At 40.2% G+C, this 23,770-nt stretch overlaps 2 protein-coding genes across 8 annotated transcripts in view; one reads left to right on the top strand and one right to left on the bottom strand.

Moving 5' to 3' along the window:
• The window catches only part of KATNA1 (katanin catalytic subunit A1), a 32,957-nt gene extending 14,358 nt beyond the window's left edge, over window positions 1-18,599 (top strand). For 3 of the 4 annotated variants that reach the window (XM_065590333.1, XM_065590334.1, XM_065590335.1), the window contains 8 exons: window positions 1,149-1,332; window positions 2,853-2,974; window positions 4,157-4,262; window positions 7,696-7,854; window positions 9,882-10,008; window positions 11,779-11,913; window positions 12,749-12,875; window positions 18,249-18,599. In XM_065590333.1, the coding sequence (XP_065446405.1) occupies window positions 1,149-1,332; window positions 2,853-2,974; window positions 4,157-4,262; window positions 7,696-7,854; window positions 9,882-10,008; window positions 11,779-11,913; window positions 12,749-12,875; window positions 18,249-18,447 (1,159 nt within the window). In that variant the 3' untranslated portion in view covers window positions 18,448-18,599. The remainder of the gene's footprint in view (window positions 1-1,148; window positions 1,333-2,852; window positions 2,975-4,156; window positions 4,263-7,695; window positions 7,855-9,881; window positions 10,009-11,778; window positions 11,914-12,748; window positions 12,876-18,248) is intronic. The other variant, XM_065590336.1, reaches the window with a different exon arrangement.
• GINM1 (glycosylated integral membrane protein 1) overlaps window positions 15,995-23,770 on the bottom strand; it is a 39,725-nt gene continuing 31,949 nt past the window's right edge. For all 4 annotated transcript variants that reach the window (XM_065590338.1, XM_065590339.1, XM_005280441.4 and 1 more), the window contains exons 7-8: window positions 22,529-22,692; window positions 15,995-20,440 (exon numbers count right to left, since the gene is read on the bottom strand). In XM_065590338.1, the coding sequence (XP_065446410.1) occupies window positions 20,341-20,440; window positions 22,529-22,692 (264 nt within the window). In that variant the 3' untranslated portion in view covers window positions 15,995-20,340. The remainder of the gene's footprint in view (window positions 20,441-22,528; window positions 22,693-23,770) is intronic.

Here is a 23,770-nt window from a genome sequence, read left to right as displayed (position 1 = left end):
GCTGGTGCCAAAGAATATAAAATACATACTAACGCTATACAATACATATGAATTCTAGTTAAGAAATTGTGTGTCAAATGTATTTACAGAGGAGAGACCTTGAATTTTAAAAAATTCAGTGATTCCCCTCCATACTTATTTGCATGCATGTTTCTGGAGGTTGTCCAAGAGTCTTAGGAAGAGTAGGAGAGACGTCTATTAGTTTCAATGAGAGTTCTCAAGGTGGGAAATTTACACGTTTTTAGAAAAAATTGCCTTCTCTTGGGTTAAGCTAGTCATATTGAGGAGGTTTTGGGAAGGGAGTGTGTGTGCAGGGTTAGAAAACAAAAGCTTGGTGGAGTTGCTGCCTTTTTGGAGGCTTGAGATGAGACTTGGATCCTGGTCAGGCAACTTTGTATTAAGAAACCTTACCTTTTTATCAGTAACAAAACTTTTTAAATATTTTGCTTCTAGGAAACGTAGATTAGTGCACTAGCATTTCATCTCTGGAGACAGAATCTGATGGTTCTTGTGGTATTTCAAAAAAAGCTGCAGTTATACATGTAGCTTTTTGTTATTGATTAAGGGCCTAAACAGAGAGGGGTAACGTTTGAAGTCCCCAAAACCTTTTTCCCTCCTTGGTTTACAAAGTCTGTGTAAGTCTTCTATAGAGGGTGAAATGCTCCAGTGGATTTTTTGACTTATACTGAACAGTGATCCAGCATTCATGAGAAGCCTTTTCATTCTGTGCCAGTGATCAAGGAAGAGTACTCTGGTAAAGGGATTTCAGTTTTTGTTGGATCATAAGCACCTTTAGGACAGCGTTTATCTAAGTGGTGTACAGCAGCAAGAACATTGGTACTTAACAAATTATAAATGTATTAAGCTTCTGGTGTAGGTAGGCTAAGTATAAACAGAGGATGAAGTGAGTTTGAAAAGTATGAAATCTCTGACTTTCTTTTAAAATAAGTCCTGTTTTTTGAGCTTAGATAACTTTTATATTGGCAATTTGTAATATTGATGGCATCTTAAAATTAAATAGGTAAGAAAGATTACTTAACAGATGTAGATTTTATCTTGGGCAATTCATAGTTAAGATTTGATGAGGTTTGATAAAGCTCACCATAGACTTTAAATGTAAACTTTTTGTATATGTTATGACCAATCAGACCTTCTCCAGGAGCCAGAAAACGTCAGTCTGTTCAGTGCAATGATTGCAGAGGCCACAATAACCGTGTAAGTGCAGCTGTCAGAGGCCCTCACCGGCCCGCCTCTCGAAATCCTAATGATAAAGGGAAAGCAGTCCGTGGCCGAGAAAGGAAGGATCAGCAGAATAAAGGAAGAGAGGAAAAGGTAAACTTGTGGATCATTTCATGAAGTTTACAGATTTGTGGTTTCATTGCAGCCTTACGTTGGAGGATAGGGAGATGACTAGTGCAGAAGAAGTTATCTTTGACCAAATGTAACACTTGTATAGTGCTTCTCATATTTAAAACACTATACAAACATGAAACCTTGGCAAGTATTTGTAAGGTGTTTAATAGATGAAGATGAGCACTGAAGGACAGCATAATTGGCTGAAGGGCACATAGATTAATTAGCAGAGCCAGGGCTTAGAACTTGCCAGTTGCTGACCTCGAATCCTGTACATGTTCCTCTAGAGACCATATTGCCTCTTTGTAAAGCCCTTCTTTCTGTGTAACTCAGACCTTATACAAGAGTTCGTTGGACATTCTTGGACACGGCTGTTTACAAGAAATATAAAATTGTATTACTTCAGTCTTCATTTCAGTAGCTGATTCAAATTTTCAGAGTCTGAATGAGTTATTTTTTTACATACCTTCTTGCAACGACAGTGTGAGGCTGTTGCCTTGTGTCTTTCAAAGCATCTGGAAGCAAAATTTTTCAGGATTCAATTAACTCTTAAGGGAGATCTTAAACCTCTCATTCAGAAGGTCAGCCTGATCTTAGCTACTTACATTTCTCTTTTTTAAAAACAAACTAGCAATATATCTGGATTCAGTCTAAGAACTTACCTATTCTTGCAGTCAGAACTAGGAATCGTTAATGGTCAGAACTGTGCAATTCCCAGAAGGACAGTGTCACATAATATTAACCTGATAATGGCTGAAATAAGAGATCACATTCAAAAAGTAAAATCCATCTTTGATATAGCTTTCTAAAATAAACCAATGTCTTTACCAAATAAATCAAAGCCAACCTATTAATGTCCACAGAATTGATGGATAGAATCCAGGGTTTACTTCAGTTTCTGTAATCTCTAAAAGTTCTTGGATATAGGGGTGTTATGCGTAATATAAACTGCCTAGTTAGAATTTGACACCTGGAAATGAAATCGCATGTACACTGTATTGTGTATCTTTGTAAATTAAAGTTAGCTTGGGAGTTAAACTGGTAGGCAGGGTTCAGTGCTTTATACCAGTGATAGTATCAAATCCTACTCCAATTGATTTCAATGCGAGTCTTGCAGCTGATTTTAGTAAGAGCAGGATTAACCCTAATAAGTAAAATGCTACATTGAATCTTTAGAAAGACAGGACAAAAATAATTAAAATGTTGCCTCTGTGCCTTCAGTGGGCTTTGCTGATGAAGTGTTAATGAAAAGTTTTCTTAACCAAGTCAGTTTGGGTTTTTGTTCCTTTGTTTGTAATTAATAAAGGCACTTTGAAAGCATCCCAGTAGCAGAATATTTATGCATGGCTTCAGAGCTGGATGGGATCCCTTTTATCCCCAGAATTCCAGCCATTGGTGCCACTGTTGGATCTACCCAGGAGAAGGCAATATATAATACTGCAGTAGAGCCTTTCGTGAATTCACATTGTCACATGTATCAATTTTGTTTTTTAACATAGAACAAGTCGTCGTCTGATGTTTCAGAATCTGAGCCAAAGAGGTTTGACGGTACTGGGTATGATAAAGACTTAGTAGAAGCTTTGGAAAAAGATATTATTTCTCAAAATCCCAATGTTCGATGGTAAGTTTGAATAAAATTAAGCTTATATCCAGGTTGTGATTTTTCTGTTATAAAGTGGAGGCTGTCTTTTTGGGATTAAGTTTTTGACACACTAAATAATTACAGCTACATTGTTTTTTGTATATTAAAGTAACTTTGCTTGCTTGAATGTTTCTAGCACTTTACTTTTAATTACATGAAAACTGTGGTGGAAAACTTCTCCAATCAGTCCTATAGCCCAGTGTCTGAGCTGCTCATGCATGAGGCACTATTTCAGTATATTTAAGATTATATTAGGTCTGCCAGTGTCTTTTGGCAAGGCTTTCTGCTGTATAGGTCTATGCTAGCAAAAGGACTTGTCACTAATGGGTCCACCTGAATTGGTGCTGAAAATAGTGTTACCTCTAGTGTGAAAGATAATCCATTTTTCAGCACTTACAGAAAGTGTTGAAACCTAGTCTCAAACAAGAAGGGAAACATAGTTGCCTTGAATATGTTCATCAAAATATCACAAGATTAGGTTTCTTGGGCTGTCAAAGTTCTTAGTGGGAGAGCTACAGACCAGGCAGTGGTAACACACAAGCTTCCCTTAAACTGCCTTAACCAGTGTTCTTCCTCCCTGACTGTACAGAAAGGCTGGGGGCACAAGTGAGAACGTAGTTTAATTTCAATGTCTTTTCAGTCCTTGGCACGTCTGTGGAGATTGCCAACAAAGATGCCAGTTGTAGTGATGGCAGAATTGATGAGAGAACTTGCCCACTAGTAGTATGATTGCAGTACAGCTGGAAAGTATAATTTCCAGCTTGAGGAGACATACCCATGCTGCTCTGATTAAGATAGTGTGCTAAAAATAGAAGTGTAGCCGCTGCAGCACAAGCAGCAGGAGGGGCTAATTGCCCCAAATATGTACTTATGGTCTTGGATGGGATCGTACTCCAGGAGTCTAGTCCCTCTTGTTGTTCATGCAGCTGTGGCTACACTTATATTTTTAATATGCTGCGGGTTTGTGTACCTGAGCTGGAAATTGCCTCTTCCAGCTCCAGTGCAGATATTCCCTAGAAACAGAACTAGACCAACTCATTCATATAGGCTACTAAATAGCTATTAATGGTAATTGAAGAGTTTGCATCTGGAATTGAGCAGTGATCAGGCATCTCCCTGTCATAAAGTGTTAAACAACTTTTTTTTCCCTCTCTCTATCAGGGATGATATAGCTGACTTAGTTGATGCCAAAAAATTGCTCAAAGAAGCTGTAGTCTTACCAATGTGGATGCCAGAATTCTTTAAGGGAATTAGAAGACCGTGGAAGGTAAGAAATTGCTGATTCTTAGCAAGCAGTGTAATTCTAAGACCTGTCCTAAGAGGGGCACCTGAACTCACAAATGTTCTGTGTATAGTATATTTACCCATCTTTAACCAAAACTTTTTAGGCAACTATGTGTCATTTGAATGCAAATGAAGTTAGTGTAGGCTAAAACATATACTGGCATGTGTGCATTCTGTTAGTATTCAAGAAAGTAAAATCACTTTACTACTTAGTTTTGAATAGAATCATAGAAATGTAGGACCGGAAGGAACCTCGACAGGTCATCTAGTCCAGTCCCCTGCACTGAGGCAGGACTAAGTATTATCTGACCATCCTTGACAGGTGTTTGTCCAACTTGTTCTTAAAAACCCATGACAACAATTCCACAACCTCCCTAGGTAATTTGTTCCAGTGCTTAACTACCCTTAAAGTTAGGAAGTTTTTCCTAATGTCTAACCTAAATCTCCATCACTGCAATTTAAACCCTTTGCTTCTTGTCCTGTCCTCGATGGTTAAGGAGACCAATTTATCACCCTCCTCTTTATAGCAAACTTTTATGTACTTGAATACTGTTATGTCTCCCCTCAGTCTTCCGCAGACTAAACAAACCAATTTTTTTCACTCTTTCCTCATAAAATGTGTTTTCTAGACCTTAGATCATTTTTGTTGCTTTCCTGTGGACTTTCTGCAATCTGTTCACATCTTTCCAGAAGTAGTCTTCTCCGAACTGGACTCGGTACTCCAGTTGAACCCTTATCAGTGCTAAGTAGAATGAAAGAATTACTTTTTGCATGTTGGTTACAACACTCCTGCTAATACATCTCAGAATGATGTTCACTTTTTTTTTTTTTTTTTTGGCAACAGTATTGTTGTGATCCACTATAACTCCCAGAGCCTTTTCTGCAGTACTTCCTAGACAGTCATTTCCCATTTTGTATGTGCGCAACTGACTGTTCCTTCCTAAGTGGAGTACTTTGCATTTGTCCTAATTGAATTTCATCCTATTTAATTTAGACCATTTCTCCAGTTTATCCAGATCATTTTGAATTTTAATCTGGTCCTTCAAAGCACTTACAACCCCTTCCAGCTTGGTATCATCCACAAACTTTAAGTTTACTCTCTGTGCCATTATCCAAATTATTTCTGAAGATATTGAATAGAACCAGGACAGATCTCTGAGGCCCCACTATATATGGCCTTCCAGCTCGATTGTGAACCATTGATATCTACTCTGAGTGTGTTTTTTCAGCCAGTTGTGCACCCACCTTATGTAGATTTGTCTTCTAAGCTATATTTCTCTAGTACTGAGGTGTTCAAATTGTTTGGTACGCCCCCTAGGGCCGCGTGGAGGAACTCTTGGGGGGGCAAGTGGCGATGCCAGACAGCTTGTGCCAGCCCCCGCAGGGGTGGGAAGGGAGCGCCACCTCCAGCTCTGACTCACCTCAGTGGGCCACCCAGCCTGTGGGTCGGTGTCAACATCTGCTGTGCCCATTTCCACGTCTGGCAGACTCTGAGCCTAGCGCTGGCTCCATCCCCAGAGACCATTGCACTTGCCTTCCCCAACCCTGAAAACCCAAGCAGGGAGGGCGGGGGGGAGAGGGAGAAGGAGAAGGAGGCAAAGGGCCAGGTATTGGCCCTGCCCTAGGGGTGCAGCCTGGCTGCAAGGTAGAAGCAACTTGCTGCTGAGGGAGCCTTGGCTGTGTCGTTGGTAGGTACCGTATCTGTGTATTTGAAACTTACCGGTGTAGGTAATTTAATTAAAGTTGTGTTAATGTCTCTGTTAGGTTTATAAATAGACTATCAAGCATACTTTCGCATGGGTCTATTTTTATTTGAGTTGTAGGGGTGCAACCAAAATGTAACACAAAGAGGGGGGCTCAGCTCAAAGTTTACAAATTGCTGCTCTAGTTTCTTTATGAGAAGGTCATGTGAGACAGCATCAAAAGCCTGGAAGTCAAAATGTATCGCATCTACTGCTTTCTCCCGATCGACAAGGCTTGTTAACCTGTCAAAGAAGGACACTAGGTTGGTTTGAAATGATTTGTTCTTGACCAATCTGTGGTGACTGTTATTTACCACCTTATTTTCTTCTAGGTGGTTACAAATTGATGGTTTGATTATTTGCTCCATTATCTTTCTGATTACCAAAGTTAGGCTGAATGGTCTGTAATTCCCTGGGTTGTCTTTATTCCTCTTTTTATAGATAGGTACCTAATTTTCCCTTATCCAGTCCTCAGGCTTCTCTCCTGTCCTCCACGAGTTCTCAAAGATAATTGCTAATAGCTTAGATTTCTTCAGCCAGTTCCTTAAGAATTCTAGGATCTATTTCATAAGGCCCTAATCACTTGAAGACATCTAACTTGTTTGTTTCCTATTGGAGCCTCAGATCCTACCCCATTTACACTGATGTTCTCTGTTAGTTGTCCAATCACTGCTAACTTTTTTTGGGTGGAAAACTGAAACAAAAAAGGCATTTAATTAACACATTCACTTTGTCTATTGCTACGTTTTCAATTTTTGTCATCGTGTCTCTTTCCCAATCTTTTAGTAATGGGCCGACCCTGTCCCTCATTGTTGTCTTGCTTCCCATGAATTTGTAAAATGCTTTCTTATTACCCTTTATATCTCTAGCTAGTTTAATCTCATTTTGTGCCTTGGCCTTTCTAATTTTGTCCTTAAGTGTGTGTGTGTGTATGTATTCAAACTTTGTAATTTGACCTAGTTTCTACTTTGTATGACTTTCTCTCTTGTTTCAGGTCATTGAAGATCTCTTAATTAAACAAGGTGGCCTCTTAGCACGCTTCCTATCTTTTTCTAAACATTGGGGTAGTTTGCTTTTGTGTCCTTAATATTGTCTCTTAAAAAACCTGCCAGCTATCCTGAACTCTTTTTCCTTTAGCTGTGCTTCCCATGGGATCTTACCTATCAACTCCCTGAGTTTGCTAAAGTCTGCCTTCTTGAGTGCATTGTTTTTATTCTGCTGTTTTCCCTCCTACTATTCCTTAGAATCATGAATGCCATAATTGCTTTCACCCAAGATGTCTTCCACCTTCAAATTCTCAACTAATTCCTCCCTGTTTGTTGGAATCAAAGCCAGAATAACCTCTCTCCCATTTGTTTTCTCCACCTTCTGTAATAAAAGTGGTCTCCAATGCATTTGAAGAACTTGTTGGATAATCTGTGCCCTGCTGTCTTATTTTCCCAGCAGATGTCTGGATAGTTGAAATCACCACCAAGCCCTGTGTTTTGGATGATTTTGTTAGTTTTAAAAAAAAAAACCTCATCCACCTTCTCTTCCTGGTTCGGAAATGTGATTAAGCAAAAGTTCATACTAAATAGTCTAACGCTGAGGCTATCAAACAGTTTCTTAGGCTATGATTGTTGCAGTGGGTTTTCACTAGCCTTAACAGATTTTGGACTGTCTCTTTTCAAATAGGGTGTGCTGATGGTTGGTCCACCCGGTACTGGAAAGACTCTCCTTGCAAAAGCTGTAGCTACTGAATGCAAAACAACATTTTTCAACATCTCTTCATCAACACTTACTTCAAAATACAGAGGAGAATCTGAGAAACTTGTCCGCCTGCTGTTTGAAATGGTGACTAACAACTCTATAAGGAATAGTGGGTTGTAACTCTGTTCCCAGAGCAGTGAAACCTAGGCAAGATACAGTGTGTCAGTATGCCTCCAAGCTAAAGCCTTATTAGTTACACTGAAGTTTGAGACCCTCCATTTTTGGGTGTGTGTGTGTATATATAAATATGCACACAGATATTATTTATAGAAAACACTTGTAAAAATTGACAGAATGGTCTAGCTTCCTACTTAGCATATGTGCTCATACCTCAAGTTGAATTAAAGCATAAGCACTACAGGCCAGGCTTATGGCCACAGTTCCTGGATTCATGTGACTGCCTCAGAATCTCCAGTTTCATTTTAATAAAAGGTTGCCATTCCTTATGGTTTTAAGAAAAACTGTGAATAGTGTAACCAATGTAGTGATGTCTGCCTGAGTCAGCAAGCAGCCAGAAACAACAGCTCAGTGGGGGAAGGAGGGGTTTGGCATCTTGTGACGTAGATAAACCTTTAGGTACCTGGGAAAGTTATACTTGTATAAGATATGTGAATTTAAACCACTATTGTTGTACTCCCCATGTGGACATGCTGATTCTAGTATGAGAGCTTTTTTTCTGGTTTAGCTTATGCTTCTTTGAAAATGGTTTAAAGTAGGCTGAAAAAGCCACTCTTGTTCCAGAATAAGAGTCTACACAGGAAGTTTAAATCACTAGTTATACAAACATAATGGGTGAAACTTCCCAAGTAGATATACCCAAAAGCTCCAGATTTCCTTAATCCAGGCCTGCTTATACCTACTAATAATGTGATACACTAAATTAAACATTTTCAGTCTGAGACACTATTTGGTCTGTGCTTTCTACAAATAGACTTTGCAGCCTAATTTGAAATAACTCCCTGAAGACAAAACTACTAAAATTCAAAACCTTGCTCTGTGACTTTAGATCCCAGTTAAGTAGATTAGATGTGGTCACACAATCATCCACTATATAAAATGTGTAGTGTTCCCTTTTAGCGGAATAACATAAGAACTTTTAATCTTCAGTTCAAATCATATCATGTGGCTAGGGCTCAGTAGTCTACAGAGCATGTGACACTTGAAATTAATGGAATGATGGACTCAGTAAAGACTTTTCTACATCGCCAAGTTCAAATGCTGTGCATTCTGGGGTGCACAGTCTTGCAAAATGTGGTTATTGTAGCCTCAGTTCTACAGACAAATCATATCACACTGCTATGGGCACTTCAGGTTTGAATTTATTGAAGTTGACCACATTATACATGGATAAAGGCATTAAAGTTAATGCCATATACAGCAACAGAAAATAGTCTGTATGCACAAAGCAATATGTTATAGTTACTGTGGGACAATAACGTTGAATTTCCTGGGTGTTTTTCTCTCTGCCTTTTATCGAATCTCAAGGCCTGGCTAGGATTAGCATGTGGCTGCCATGAAACATGTGCTACAGGAATTAGTGTGGCTCAGTCAGTCGGTGGCACTCGCCCCTTGTAGTAATATTGAACTGATTATCCCAGCAAGGTTTTAGTGCTGTCTTAGTTAGATTTGATCTTGGTTTCATTAAAGATCCCATAACACCTTTAACACGTTACAGGTGTTAACTTTAGTGTCCTGGTCAGATATTACCTTCAATAATTACTGTGCCTATTTAAATTACATTCTGGGGTGCACGTTGTCAGTTTGAGCTGGATGTGACATTCATTTCCATTGTAAATTATTGTATAGTGTTGCTGCGGGTTATTGAATAGCTGGCAGGTAATACTCTAGGGGTTACTACACTTGAGTAGGGTAATGTTCTGCTTTTAAATCATTGCTACTGAAAGCATAATTGCTCATGGTATGTATGTTTGAAAGGGTGGAGGTAAGGGAGAAGACATGTTGGCTATTTACTCCTATTGTGTTGACTCACCAAAGCCAAGACAGCACAGCAGTGCTTATAGGCAGCTCTAGGAGATGCCACAATTCCAAAGAAATAAGCTTAAATAAAGCTTAAGATAAACTGATGCAATTTCAGTTTCTGATTTCTCTAGGCTCGATTTTATGCACCAACAACTATATTTATTGATGAGATAGACTCTATCTGTAGTCGCAGAGGAACCTCGGAGGAGCATGAAGCCAGCCGACGGGTGAAAGCAGAACTACTGGTTCAGATGGATGGTAAATGAACTTAATCATTGTTGATGGTTCTGGGTTACAGGAAAAAATAAAATGATTGAATTTTATTCTTTAGGCACAATAATTTAATTATGCTGTTTTTAAAAAGGCAGATTAAAATGATAAACACACAAACATTACTCAAACTCACAAGACACTACAAATATACTGAGCTTATCTTCTACACTATCTTATCTACTCCCACAAACACACTCTTCAGTATCTGAATCACAGCTTCGTATTGTAACTTCAGAATAACTGAGCTTCCTCAAAGCTGTGGAATCATTGAGCTCCCCCTCACAGTCATGACTCTTATATAACCCTACGCTTCCCACAAGTGATTTTTTTTCCCCCCCTTCCAACCTAACCCTTCCCTCTTGGTAGTCCAATAAAGTAAAGCAGTCAGATGTAGCTGTATAGCTCTAGAAGCAGAAAGATACTGGTTTAAAACCGCATTTTAATAAAAACGGCACACTTCAGTTACTTTCTACAATTAATTTAAGCAACTGTTATTGTATAGGAAAAACCCATGCCTGTTTTATTTGTGCAGAAAATTAGTTATTTTTAATTTCAACTTCTTTGCTAAACACTATTGAATATGTACTTAAAGAAACCTTCAAATCCTTTGCTAATCTGCAGAATAACTTGTGTTAGGATTGCAGGAGTCAGAAAATCTTTTTTTTTTTCTTTTTTTTTTTAACTTGAGCAGTCTGATCCTAAACCCATTTAAGTCTATAAACTCCCATTGACTTAAATAGGAGCAAGGTCAGAGCCCTTGAGATACTTTCCTTGCAACTCAAATATTTGCATCAGTAATGAATTTTTCATTAGCTCCCTTTTTTAGCCATGGAATTTTGGAATATTCACAAATGGTATCTTTCGTGGGTGAATACCCACTTCGTCAGAACATGCGTCTGACAAAGTGGGTATTTACCCACGAAAGCTTATGCTCCAATACTTCTGTTAGTCTATAAGGTGCCACAGGACTCTGTCACTTTTTACAGATCCAGACTAGCACGGCTACCCCTCTGATAAATGGTATCTTGATATGCTTCAATATTAGGGCAAACAGTACAGTGAGTATTCCAGGATCTATCACTGATTACAAGCAAAATCTGTCGGTTTTGTAATTAGAATGAATTACAAATAAACACCCTGGTAACAGATGTAGGGGATGACACTTCTAGTAAAACACATCTTGGGTTTTTATTAGTAAAAGCTATTATATAGTGCCACTAATTTAACAACGCTTTACAGACTAAAATACTTCCTTTCTGTTCAAAAGGGTTTTAGTCCATGGACCTAATCCACTAGTCTTGAATGCTGACTTTCCTAGGACTACTTATATTAATAAGAATTACTGAGTAAGGGATTGCAGTATCAAGCCTACAAATTGGAGGGGAAGATCTTATTTTGAAAGCAGCAGTTCTACTTTTTGGCATAGCTGTTAATGAAATTTTTGAGTGCCCTTATTTTTAGTTCCATTCTGAGTTTTCACATTGACACCCTGTGATAAAGGCAGAAATCCGTGCGGCTATTGCAGAATTGTCTGTATGTTGATGCAGAAGGACTTGCCCATCTTGTGAAATTTATATCAAGGTTAACCTCAGTTTTCTGACCTAGAATTTGCAGTTCTTCATCCCAAAATGCCTGGTAGAACTAAAATTAAACTTGCACTTTAATATTATACCTCAGAGTATCCATGATTCTGTATCTATATAGGATCTTCCCATGATAGCTGAGTAGGTTTAACTATTTCCCCTCCTACCACAGGTGTTGGAGGGGCTGCTGAAAATGATGATCCTTCCAAAATGGTTATGGTACTTGCTGCTACTAATTTTCCTTGGGATATTGATGAGGCCCTAAGACGACGACTAGAAAAGAGAATTTACATTCCTTTACCATCAGGTACAAAGATTTCCTTAGATTAATTAAGAAAAAAAAGCAAGCTGATCATTGCTTCTTTTATTTTGTGATGAATCTTGTAATTTTTGGCAATATCTTATACTGCATCGGACATCTGGGCTCGGAAGAGACCTTTGAACTTTGGAGGCACTTTACCTTGAATGTATTGTTTGGTTGAATGCATTCATGGTCTGGATATGGAAGATAGCTGCCAAGTGATGAAGAGAGTGCATCAAGTTCCATAACACCACAGACAAAGCATTAAAATGGCAGGTACATGTGGGTATAAGGCCAATGGATACAGAGATTAACCTAGAATGGAGAGGTGAAAAACAATGTAAGGACTATAACAGATTGAATTTCAAAAATAGGAATGCAAAGTTAACACTCCTGAAAAGTGGCCTGACTTTCAGAAATGCTGAGTGCCTAACTGCAACCTCTTAAGTCTAAGGAGGTTGTGGAAGCTCCTTCACTGGAGGTTTTCAAAAGGAGGCTGGATAGCCATCTGTCTTGAATGGCTTAGACACAACAAATCCCGCATCTTGGCAAGGAGTTAGACTAGATGACCCTTGTGGTTCCTTCTAACCCTATCATTCTAAGTCAATTTGTGCTTAGCGCTTCTGAAAATCAGGCAACTTGTTAGGATCCTAAATATAGACTTAGGAACTTAACTTTGGGCTCCTGTTTCTGAAAATATTTGCCTTCTGAATTGGGCTTTAGATTTAGATGCAGAATAGAGCAAAGGAGGACTAAAACAAATTAGAGCCACCCTGTATGTATCTTATCTTTTTTGAATCATGGTATTATAGACATGCTATTTTGTGTGTGTTTTGTTTAGCAAAAGGCAGAGAAGAACTCTTACGGATAAACCTGCGGGAGTTGGAACTGGCTGATGATGTTGACCTTGCAAATATAGCTGAAAAAATGGAAGGTTATTCTGGTGCAGACATTACCAATGTATGCAGGTATGTCAAAATTGCAACCTTATAAAAGTTTCTCTTGTTGAATCACTTATTTAAGAACTAATCAGCCTTAATCATATCCAGTAGCGACCCTAATTTGGTGACTGAAATTAACAGTACTCCGAAAATACAAACCTTGCCACTAAGTTAAAGGCTTAATGTAAAGTGACTTGGTTCTCTGAGTAGTCTTCACATTCTGTCTGCTTCTTGAACTGAAAGCTCTCCAGGGCAAAGGACTGTCCCCCACTCTATGCAATACCAACTATGATGAGGGCTTCCCCAACCTGATGGCAGCTTTGGTGTGTTATCAGAACAAGTAATAAGTAACCTGGTTCTATAGAGGGGACCAAAGGAGTGGATGTGAAAAGGTAGTGAATAGAGAAAAGTTTGCTCTAAATATTTGACCACTATAAACTGAGTTGAGGCAAATACAGTGTTAGATGTAAGTAGCTGCTTCTCTTGTAGTGTGTGTGATGTGTAACTATTGGCTTTTATTTCAACTCAATTTGTATGAATGAGGGAAGCATAGGGGCACTTAGCCAAAATGTTGTTTGTAGGATGCTGAATGTAACTATGCTACTAAATTTTCTTTTAAAATAATTTCTGTTGTCCTAAAATATCTCTTCTGCTGGTTGACACTAGATTTACTACACAATCCAGTTAATACTGATTGAAATATCCGTTTTATTGTCATATTGGGAAAACTGGAACATCCAGTTACATAAGAAAAGAAACAGGAGAGAATGGAAGGGAGTGAACAATTTTTTGATGGGGAGAGGAGGAGGATGTAGGAGAAAGAGTGTTTTAAACGAATATTAAGGGAGACAAGTTGTTTGCCAGCAAATGGACAACTTCATGGTGCAGTTCCGAGGAGAATTGCAAATTGAAATGAGAAATGAAAGCACATCAGTCAGTTCCATCTTCACCAGGTGGTTCATTTCAACATTTATCAATTGTTAAATGCTTCTATGCGAAGGACCTATTCCAAACCAGAGAAATCCTTACTTTGTTCCCTGAAGCTTCTTCAGAAATATGGTAGATGTGTAAGGGTCCCTTAAATAAAATCTTCAATTACATTAAATGTTTCCTTAATTAAATGCATTAATTTTTGAGATGTAGGATTCCATAAGAGCAAGATTTACCTTTTTTAGTAAGTTTAGTGTTTTACACACACCAGAAGATGCTACTGATTTCTGATCATCCTGCTATGCAGACCCAGCAGAGCAGGGATTTTATTTCCTATGGTATCAATCTCAAGATCTCTCTCCTCTAGGATTTTGAGACTTCTAGATTTTCTGGGCCTGTGAATCAGTCTGGGGTCTGATCATCCTAAATTCAGTGGTGAATTGGAGCCAGTTCCCACCGGTTCGCGGGCACCGGTTGTTAAATTTAGAAGCCCTTTTAGAACCGGTTGTCCTGGTTCTAAAAGGGCTTTTAAATTTAACTAAAGCACCAGCAGCTCCCTGCCCTGCCCCCAGCCCCAGCTCACCTAGCTCCAGCTCCGCCTCTGCCTCCTCCCCTGAAGGCTCCCCCACCCAGCTTCCCACGAATCAGCTGTTTGCGTGGGAAGCCTGGGAGGGCTGAGAAGGAAGCAGCAGCTTCCTGCAGGTGAGCTGGGGCGAGGGACGCGAGGAAGGCTCCAGGCGTCGCGCGGCTTCGGGCTGGCCCGCGGCTCCAGCCCCTGGCCCTGACTCCAGCCCGGCCCCGACTCCAGCCCGGCTACAGCCCAGCCAGCTGCTCCGGCCCAGCCCTGCCTTAGGGCCGGCCATCCTCTCCGAGCCAGCCCCGACTCCAGGCTGGCCCGCGGCTCCGTGCCAGCCCCCGATTTCGGGCCGGCCAGTGGCTCCGGCCTGGCCCCCCAACTCCGGCCCGGCACCCGCGGTCCCGGCCCCAGCTCCAGGCAGCGTGGTAAGGGGGGCAGGGAGGGGGTGTTGGATAGAGAGCGGGGGGGTGGGTTACGGTCGGGACTCGGGGCGGTCAGAGGGCAGGGAACAGGGGAATTGAATGGGGGCCAGGGTCTTGGGGGGGCAGTCAGGAAGGAGCAGGGGTGTTGGATGGGGCGCCGGGGTGCAGTCAGGGGCAGGGGTTCCAGGGGCAATCGGGACAAAGAGAAGGGGTAGTTGGATGGGGCAGGGGTCCCGGGGGGCCATCAGGAATGAGAGGATGGGGTGGCAGGGGGCAGTTAGGGGACAGGGAAGGGGGGGGTGGATAGGGTAGGGGTCCTGGGGTGGGGGTGTAAAGGAACATGGGGGGTTGGATGGGGCAGGAGTCCTGGTGGGGGGCATGACCCCCTCGTGAGGTGAGGAGGAGGGAACCGGTTGTTAATATTTTGGCAGCTCATCACTGCCTAAATTTGCTTTATTGGTCTTGAATTTTGGGTCTCTGTTGCCTTCCTTTTCCCTGCACAACATAGACAAATCTCCAGACTTTGTTTTAATGTTCATTGGAGAGAGTAAGTTAAAGAAGCTTCTGCAGTGGAAAGCAAGTGCCAGACCCTTGCTAAAGTGTCATATAGTTAAAGCTCCCAGTAGTTCCCTAAAAGAGAACTCCCTGCCCCTGAGGCCTGGCAAGTGCTGGCTATTGTTGCAGCAACTGAACTTGGAAAGATAGAGGGAATGAGAAGCTCTGTTTTTTAGGACTTTTTTGTCTCATTCGCAGCCAGTTAAAGCATTATTAGTACTACGGTATAAAGAGTACGTTTTTATAAATAGTCAGCAGTGTATTTAGCTGTCTCTTTTGACACCCAAGGCCTACCCTATTAACATTTCTATGGTGCTGAGTAATATGTACTCTTCACCTGAGGGGGAATATAGAAGAAAAAATTAGGTAGCTTAGTTCAAGTCCTTGGGAGCTTTGAAATAAAACTTTGTTACATCATTCACTTGTGCCCCCTCCCGACAATGGCTTTAATTGCTGCTATTGGTCTGTTGGGCTTCTTTCCATCCTCAGTGTGGACAAAATCATGATTTTTATCAGCACCTCCCATGTGGCCTGGTCTATCCTTTATATTTGCTAGTGAAAAAAGATGAAACAGTAGCTATAATAAAATGAAATACTAGTTTTAGTTTCAGAGTAGCAGCCGTGTTAGTCTGTATCCGCAAAAAGAACAGGAGTACTTGTGGCACCTTAGAGACTAACAAATTTATTAGAGCATAAGCTTTCGTGGGCTACAGCCCACTTCATCGGATGCTGCATCAACTTCTCTTTTTGGTTTCAGAACTTGATTTCAATAAATTACTTCACACAGTGAAGGCTGAACTGCAGACTTTTCAGTCATTTGTCCAACCCCTCCACTAAGTATGTGTATGTAGATGTTCGCTACCTGTTACTTTATTTGCTTACCTAACACAGGAAATACGAACAAGTTAATCATTTAATACAGCAGTAAAAGAGGTATTTATAGGGACAATTTAAAAACACTTATTGCGGCCAGCAGTTTAAGGTACATATGGATGAATAAGTTTTGGGGTTTGTTTAGGTAATCATTCAATCCTTAGCTCAGATTGGTCTCTTTGTAAGTAATTTGCAGGCTGGAGCTACTACAGACCTTCTATAGTAAACTGCTTTTTCAAAACCCTTCCCTTAAAATGTATATGTTCCATTCATGTGTGACAGATTGGGATATAGTGAAACAGTTCTAATTAGAGAGTCCAATTCTCTGTACAAGAGCACAGTCAAAAAGAAAAATAGTGTGGGACTAACACAGATCCCTACCACTGTACGTCTATCTGTAGTGGTGGTGGATACTTGTACTCCTGAGAATAGGGGTATAAGCCCTGCTCAGTAGGGCTGTGAAGTGCACAGAAATATTAACCAAGTGAGGTTTGAATGTGTAGTCTTCTGATTCCTGGCCCACTGAATTTATCCTAAGGATACAAGAACATTCAAGGAGAGGGATCCATTTCATGTCCCGTCTGGAATTTTAGTTCTGTCTGACTGCTTTAGAATGACGCAAGAGGAAGTTGTGCAGAGTAATTGGAATTATCAAGAGAGTTAAGGAACAAAACTCTACGAAGTTTAGTTATGCATCTGCAAATGGTGAATTTTCCAGCCTTTGTTCCTTGGTCAAAACAGCAGACTTTCCTGACTAAGATAAAAGTAACTTCTGTGAACTCAAGGCTATCCCTCTGCTTGATCTTAAACTCCTGCTCCAAACCACGGGGATTCTAGAAATGGTCAGAACAGTTTAACACAGCCAAACTACATCATAAATGGGAACTCCATATATCTTTCACATTTCTTACCCAAACTGCAGCTAGCTGTGATAATGAGCAATTAAGGACATATTCCCATAGTCAGTCCAGTTTAAGTGAAGTGATATTGTTGAACTTGATGACAATTTCTATGGCAGACTGGTATCTCTGCATAGTTCTGACCTTACTGCAAGATATAACAGGAGAAGAAAAAGGCTTGCTTTCAGCAGCAAAAGGAACAAACAGATGCACATTATGTATTCTGGTTCTCTTTTCTGTCCCATCTGTCATATCTATGCCCCAATTGATTTAAAACTGGTTCACTAAACTGACTAGCTGGTGGTGGTGCAAATCAGAAATAGAATTCCAGGTTAAAGTCCTCTTCAAGCTAGATGGATCTTGAAATAATTCTTTTAGCATTAGCCCCCTATTATTCCATAACCCTGAACTTGTTCAATGTCTGTCTACATTTAAAACACTGCATCAGCACAGCTTTAGCACTTCAGTGTAGAGTAGACACTGTGCTGATAAGAGGTTGGTGTAAGCAATCCTCTGTCCTGAGAGGCGGTAGTTAAATTGATGGAAGAATTCAAGGGTGTGGATTTTTGATATCCCTAATTGTCTAGTGTAGAACAGACCTTAGTTATCTTCAGCCAACCACAGGGGTTTTCGCTAGCTGAAAGCAACATTCCAAGCTAGAATTTGACTACTGCATAATGTAACAGGTACACGGTAAATGTACTTTCAGTAGTACTGCATCTAGGTGTTACTGAAGCTGTCTGGTTCTAATGGTGCAGTTTCAAAGAGTCTGATGCACAAGAGGAGGATGGTCCATTAAGTAAGCCACTTGTCTGGGAGTTGGGAGAAGTGGGTTCAGTTCCCTTCTCCACTACATACTTCCTGTGTGACCTTGGGCAATCATCTGTTCCCCATCTGTGAAACTGAAATAAGACTGCCCTACCTAACAGGAGTATGATGAGGATAAATACATTAAAAATTGTGAAATGCTTAGATACCACAGTAATCAGGGCCATATTAATAGTAAGATGGATCAGAAGTTAGACTGAAAGTTAATTTTTAGTTTTCCCAATTGGAATGTGGTGACTTGCTTAAAAGGCTGCAAAGTTAGTCTTTAAATTAATTACATGTCCATATTAATGAGTTGTTTCCTCTCATCGTATAGGGATGCATCACTGATGGCTATGAGAAGGCGAATTGAGGGCTTGACACCAGAAGAAATCAGAAATCTTTCCAGGGATGAAATGCACATGCCTACAACTATGGAGGATTTTGAAATGGCTTTAAAAAAGGTTTCTAAATCGGTATCTGCTGCGGACATTGAGAAATATGAAAAATGGATTGTTGAATTTGGATCATGCTAAGTCTTCCTAACCAAACTTCCCCAGGAAACCTGTCTTAAAACAGCTTCAGAAGTAATGAAAGGTAGCGTTCATGTGCACTAAGTGCTATTTTTTTTAACTTTCTTAAACTTAAGAGCAACATGATTCTGAATAAAGTAATTTTTTAAATTGCATGTCACTTCTGCCTCTTATTTGAATATACTCAGAACAAGTCTCCCTTTATCTACGTCCCTTTCAAAGATATGAATGTCATCAATCAAATGTTCTTTGGTTTTCGTTTTGTTTTAATTGAATATTGGGATTTGTTCACCAGGGGGATCTCCTATGAACTCTTTCACTAGCCCAGAAGCTGGTTATCTTTGTGCTTGTTAGTTCCTGATACTGTGAATCTCAACACAAGAAGAAGATGATTCACTAAACAGTGGTGCCATCTAAATGTTCCTGCATCTGTTAAAAGAAATTGTGACAAGACTAAGGTGCAAAAACTCTGAAACTTGTAACCGTTAATAAATTAAACTTGAGATGCATTGGGAAAAGCATTTCCTTAGATATGCTGTACAACTCTGATTAATACCAGACTATTTTGCCAGCACTGCTGCTGCGTCAGGGTTGCAGTCTACAAGTGTTGCAATTGTCTTCAGAAAGTGGAGACTAAGACATTAACCAGATCTGGCACACTTTCTATTAAAAATAAATGAATTGTAAACGGATTACTGGCAGATAACTTGGTCAAGGAAGGAATCTGTGTTCTAAAAGAAGCTTACTATTCAGGAGATGTACAAGTGAGTATATGTCCTAGACTTTTAGAGAAGTCCTGCTTTAAAATTCTTAAGAGTGGCCTTCTCCTAAAGTGGGATAACTACTTCCCCTGTTTAGGCGTGTGCCAATTTATCATATACAGGAATTTTACTTTAAAAAATTTAAACTTTAAAGTAGGGCCAAAGATCAACTATTCTAAGGCCCACTGCCCTCAGTTTTAAAGCAAGACCACACATGACTCTCTAGGGAGGTTATCTTTCTTGTAATATTCCTACTAGTTAGGGAATACAAATGGAAAGCTAAAAATCCAGCCTGTTTTTTTCTTCGGTTAATGTATTCTTGCAAGCCACTTCTCTACAGTTTGATTTCCTTTCAGTATATTTTTATATGCAGAGTAAACAAGTTAAATGTTAATTTATATGAACATTTGTGGGAAAACTATGCCTCCTCTACTCAAGATAGTAAACTGATGTCTTGTAAGACATTTGTATTCTTGTTTCTGAAAAACTTTACACAATACCACAAGATATACAAAAAGCATAGTAAACAAGTCATCTATAAGTGGCTTACACAATTTCATATTAAGCCCCTTCCCTACTGAAAATTGTATCGAATAAAGTGCTTGAAATATCAAAAATTGCCTTAATACCTTGTTTTACATATATAGTAACGCCTTATTTTAATAATAAGAACATTTGTTGTTTTTACAAGGCACAGTCAAGCGTAATAGGTCTAAAACCAGGTTGACCAGCTTTGTTTTGGCTTGCAGGCACATGTGTAATCTCTTCCTTCTGTTCCTTTAGCCCATGCTTGAGATGATTGAAGATTATCACATTCTGTATTTCATTACCTAACTACCTTATCTATGAATACAAAGGCCAATTTCCTATCCTAGCTGCTGGGAGAGTATTTTAAAGAAGTTAAAACCTGTCACAACCCTCATAATGGGAAGCTGTTGTTCCTTAGGAGCAAGAGGCTATGGAAAGAGGGGAGATCATTTTGGGCCTCAACCTTGAAATGTCCCTTTAAACACAAATCAGTTGACATACTATTTTCAGAATAGGAAACAAATAAGGTATTAAAGTTCAAGTGCCAAATTTCAGGTCCACTGAAGATTTGTACAAAGATTCAGACGCAAACATGATATTGAGTACATCATTTCTCCACTAAATTGTCTGTCTTCTCTGGAATATCTGAAGAGACCTTTATCACAACCACAGGTGCAGTGTTGATATCCTCCAGGTGAAGGACTCCTCTGAAAGACACATTACTTAACATTAGAAAAGGGTAGCTCAGTTTTGAGAATTTTTTCATTGTAAATCAACATATGAAGTAAGTGCAGACTTAGTTTATTATCTAGTAAATGAAGAGGCAGCATATGTATTGAGGCTTGAGGAAAGTTGCTTTGATACTTTTTTGGCACATCATGTAAGCTTGTTTCCAATCTAAAATATCAGTATACCACTCAGTTCCTACCTCACAGATATTAAAACTTAATTGTTTAAGCTGCTTTCAAATCATCTTCCACCAGGAGCTATATTCATGCTAAGCTAAAGTGCTGGTCAATGACTGGACATATTGTTGACAAGACACCTGCTTTTACAATAGAGAGCTCTGCTGTTCAATTACAGGATGAGTGTTCCCCAGCTGCTTGATATCCCCTCCACTAAAATCAGACCTGCCACGTGTCTTGTTCTAAGGTGATTTCTTTAATCCATAAAAGGTAGCCTGCAATTGAAAAATTACCTATCAAACTCTGTCAGCATAGACCCCACCTGTTGGAACAGTGGCCAGGAGTGATTAAGCCACATGTATGCTTTTCAGTGGAAAGTTAAGGAATTATAGCCTATGTCCACCACTGTTTTTGACCACTTACTTACAAATCAGTACTTTGCTCTCATTGTCAGGCTGTATAATTAGCCTTTTTCTAGTTCTACCTAGTTTAAACAAGTGCCAGTATTAAGCCACTTGCTTGTTGCATGGAAGTAGTCAGATCCAATAAGTGTTGCTGTTTCCCTACTCTGATGGTAGATGAATTGCTCTGGCTTTAACATGGTGCTTGGTGTGAAGTGAAGATGGCAGGAGGTGACAGCAGGGCAGATGCCTTGGTAAAGGGCACTTTAAGTATATACCTTTTCAGTTTGCAAACTCTTTACTCCCCAAACCCAGAAGGGCTGTCAAGCACCTTGAGGCCTCTCACTCCTGCCTGGCTGGCTTTATTGCTTACACTGCTTTATAGAATTTATTACAGCTGAAGACTTCAGCTAATTTTGGCACAGACAAGTCCACTGTGGCTCAGATTTGAGACATTTTCAGTTTTAACTCCATCTTCATGGTGGCCTGGCATTTTATTTTCAGTATGTTAAAACTCTGAGGTATGTTGTCTTAACGGTGTTGGAAGTAAGTATACACGCCATGCCTTACTCACTGAGCTGATGTGCTTCTTACTCAAGGCAGCATAGCTGGGATATAGGAACTGATGACTGCACTTTACTCTACCAAGCTGCAATTAATGCTCTCCATTGTCAGAGCATTACACACACTAATTCACCCCCCACTCTTATGAAAAAGGGAGGTAAATTGTCACCAGATGGAAAGAGAAGGTGTATATAATTGACTCACATGATTTAGGCTTTGTCTACACTGCCAATTGAAAGACACCACTTTTGTCGTTCACAGGTGCTTAAAAAGGCTCCCCTTCTTCTCCCCAACAACGTTTTTGCTGAGGCAAGTAGCAGTGTAAATGTCTCTGCTCCTTGTTAGCAGGAGTGCTCCCCTGTCAACAACATGAACCCTGCTCATAGGGGGTGGAAGTATTTTTGTCAGCAAAAGTGCAGACAAACAGCATTTACACTGCCTGACTTTTAGTGACATGGCCGTGTCACTAAAAGCTGTGACAAAGCCTGTGTTTTCAAAGCACTTCACTGTCCTTGACTGAAAGTGTAGCGTTATTGCTAAAGCCAGGTTGTGTGGCAAAGTTAGGATAGAAACAGAATGTATGGCTCTTAACCTTGTTTGACTACACTGCCATTGCAGAGCTTCAGATATTTGGCCTTTCTGTTCCTGAGATGAATGCTATAGAGAGAGCCTACCCCTCACAGATTGTCTTCAGAGAGCTGCTGCTACGCATGTGAAATGGTGATCATGCATTAACAATTTAATAGGTGGCACTGACCTGTTTTTTTCAAACTTCTTTATAAGAAATCACTTACAGTGGAAAGCTAATGAGTGCCTTTTTGTGGAGTGGTAGCAGACTCTCCACATCATGAGACTGGTCAATGAAAGGAGACAGTCTTATGACTACAACCATAGCTTTTTTTGGGAGTATGCAAGAATTACTCACTTGTGTTCGCAGGAAGGGAAAAGCACTTTTAAGATTCCTAAAACTAGAGCTGCTCCTACAACTCCAGTCCCAATGACTTCCATCAGCTTAAAGAACACAGGAAAAGATTTAAGCCAGAACCCGCACAGCTCTTTTCTCAAGTATTCCACCCACTGGCACATGACCTGAAACCAAACAACATGTTAAAATAGACATATTTCAGAAACGAGTGCAGTCTAGCTACTGGTGAATCTCTACAAGATGCATTAGCTCTGTTTTAAATGTATAATACAGTTCATACACTGCTTTACATATCACTAATTGACAGTCTCCCTGCTCAGGAAAATCTGACACATGCAAATCTGAAATACAACCTTAGCAGAGCCATATGAGAGGAGATCCCATTTTTGGGTGGGGAGCTGAGATCCACAGAGTATCCGGAGGCAAGGCTATAGTGAAGCTTAGATGTAGATTACACATGCTACTTAGGACCAGAATAGCATTTCCCATTGCAGTGTGTAGCAGGGAAAGGGTTACTGGTGATGCAGCAACAACATTATATTGGCTATGAAGCACCTTTAAGGGCTGCCTGATAGAGCACAAGAAGGTAGAATGTTTGGAGGAGAACCCTGGTGATTTTTTCAACTATCAAACAATGCCAGGCATTAACCTGCTGCAGCGGTGACTTGCAGGTAGTGTTTCGTTTTCACTGTGCTCGCTTTTTGTATCTGATTGCAACAGTCTCTAAAACAGGAGCATTGTAGCTCTAACTATACTCCCAGGTGAGGAGAGTACTGAACAGAATGTGTGTGTGTGATTGTTGCTGGCCTCTAAGGGTATGTCTACACAGCAAAGAAAAATCCATGGCTGGCCCCTGCCAGCCAACTCAGCCTCAGGCTGCGGGGCTGTTTCATTGCTGTGTAGACTTCCAGGAGTCCACACACCAAATAAAACAGCGCCTGAGCCTGCTGGCACAGGCCAGCCACAGGGTATGTCTACACAGCAAAGAAAAATCCAAGTATGCCGAGATGTGAAATAGAGTGCTGGGTACTGGAAAGTCCCTCCTCTGAAGGAACTATTCATTCCTTTCAGCGGTCTTTGCTCTTGCTGTAGTCAAACTGGCTAGTCTACTTTTCAAAGAGTAGGTGGGCTTCCTATCTGACAACTATAAGAGAAGAAGTAGTAGGAAGAAAGTCGGCATTTGAACAGAATAAAGTTTTCCAGGCCACCAGAAGCAAAGTTCTAGCATCTCTAATGATCTTT

This window comes from Chrysemys picta, chromosome 3 (genome assembly GCF_011386835.1).
Source record: "Chrysemys picta bellii isolate R12L10 chromosome 3, ASM1138683v2, whole genome shotgun sequence".
Classification (NCBI taxonomy): domain Eukaryota; kingdom Metazoa; phylum Chordata; order Testudines; family Emydidae; genus Chrysemys; species Chrysemys picta.
This window is presented reverse-complemented; position numbering and strand designations above follow the sequence as displayed.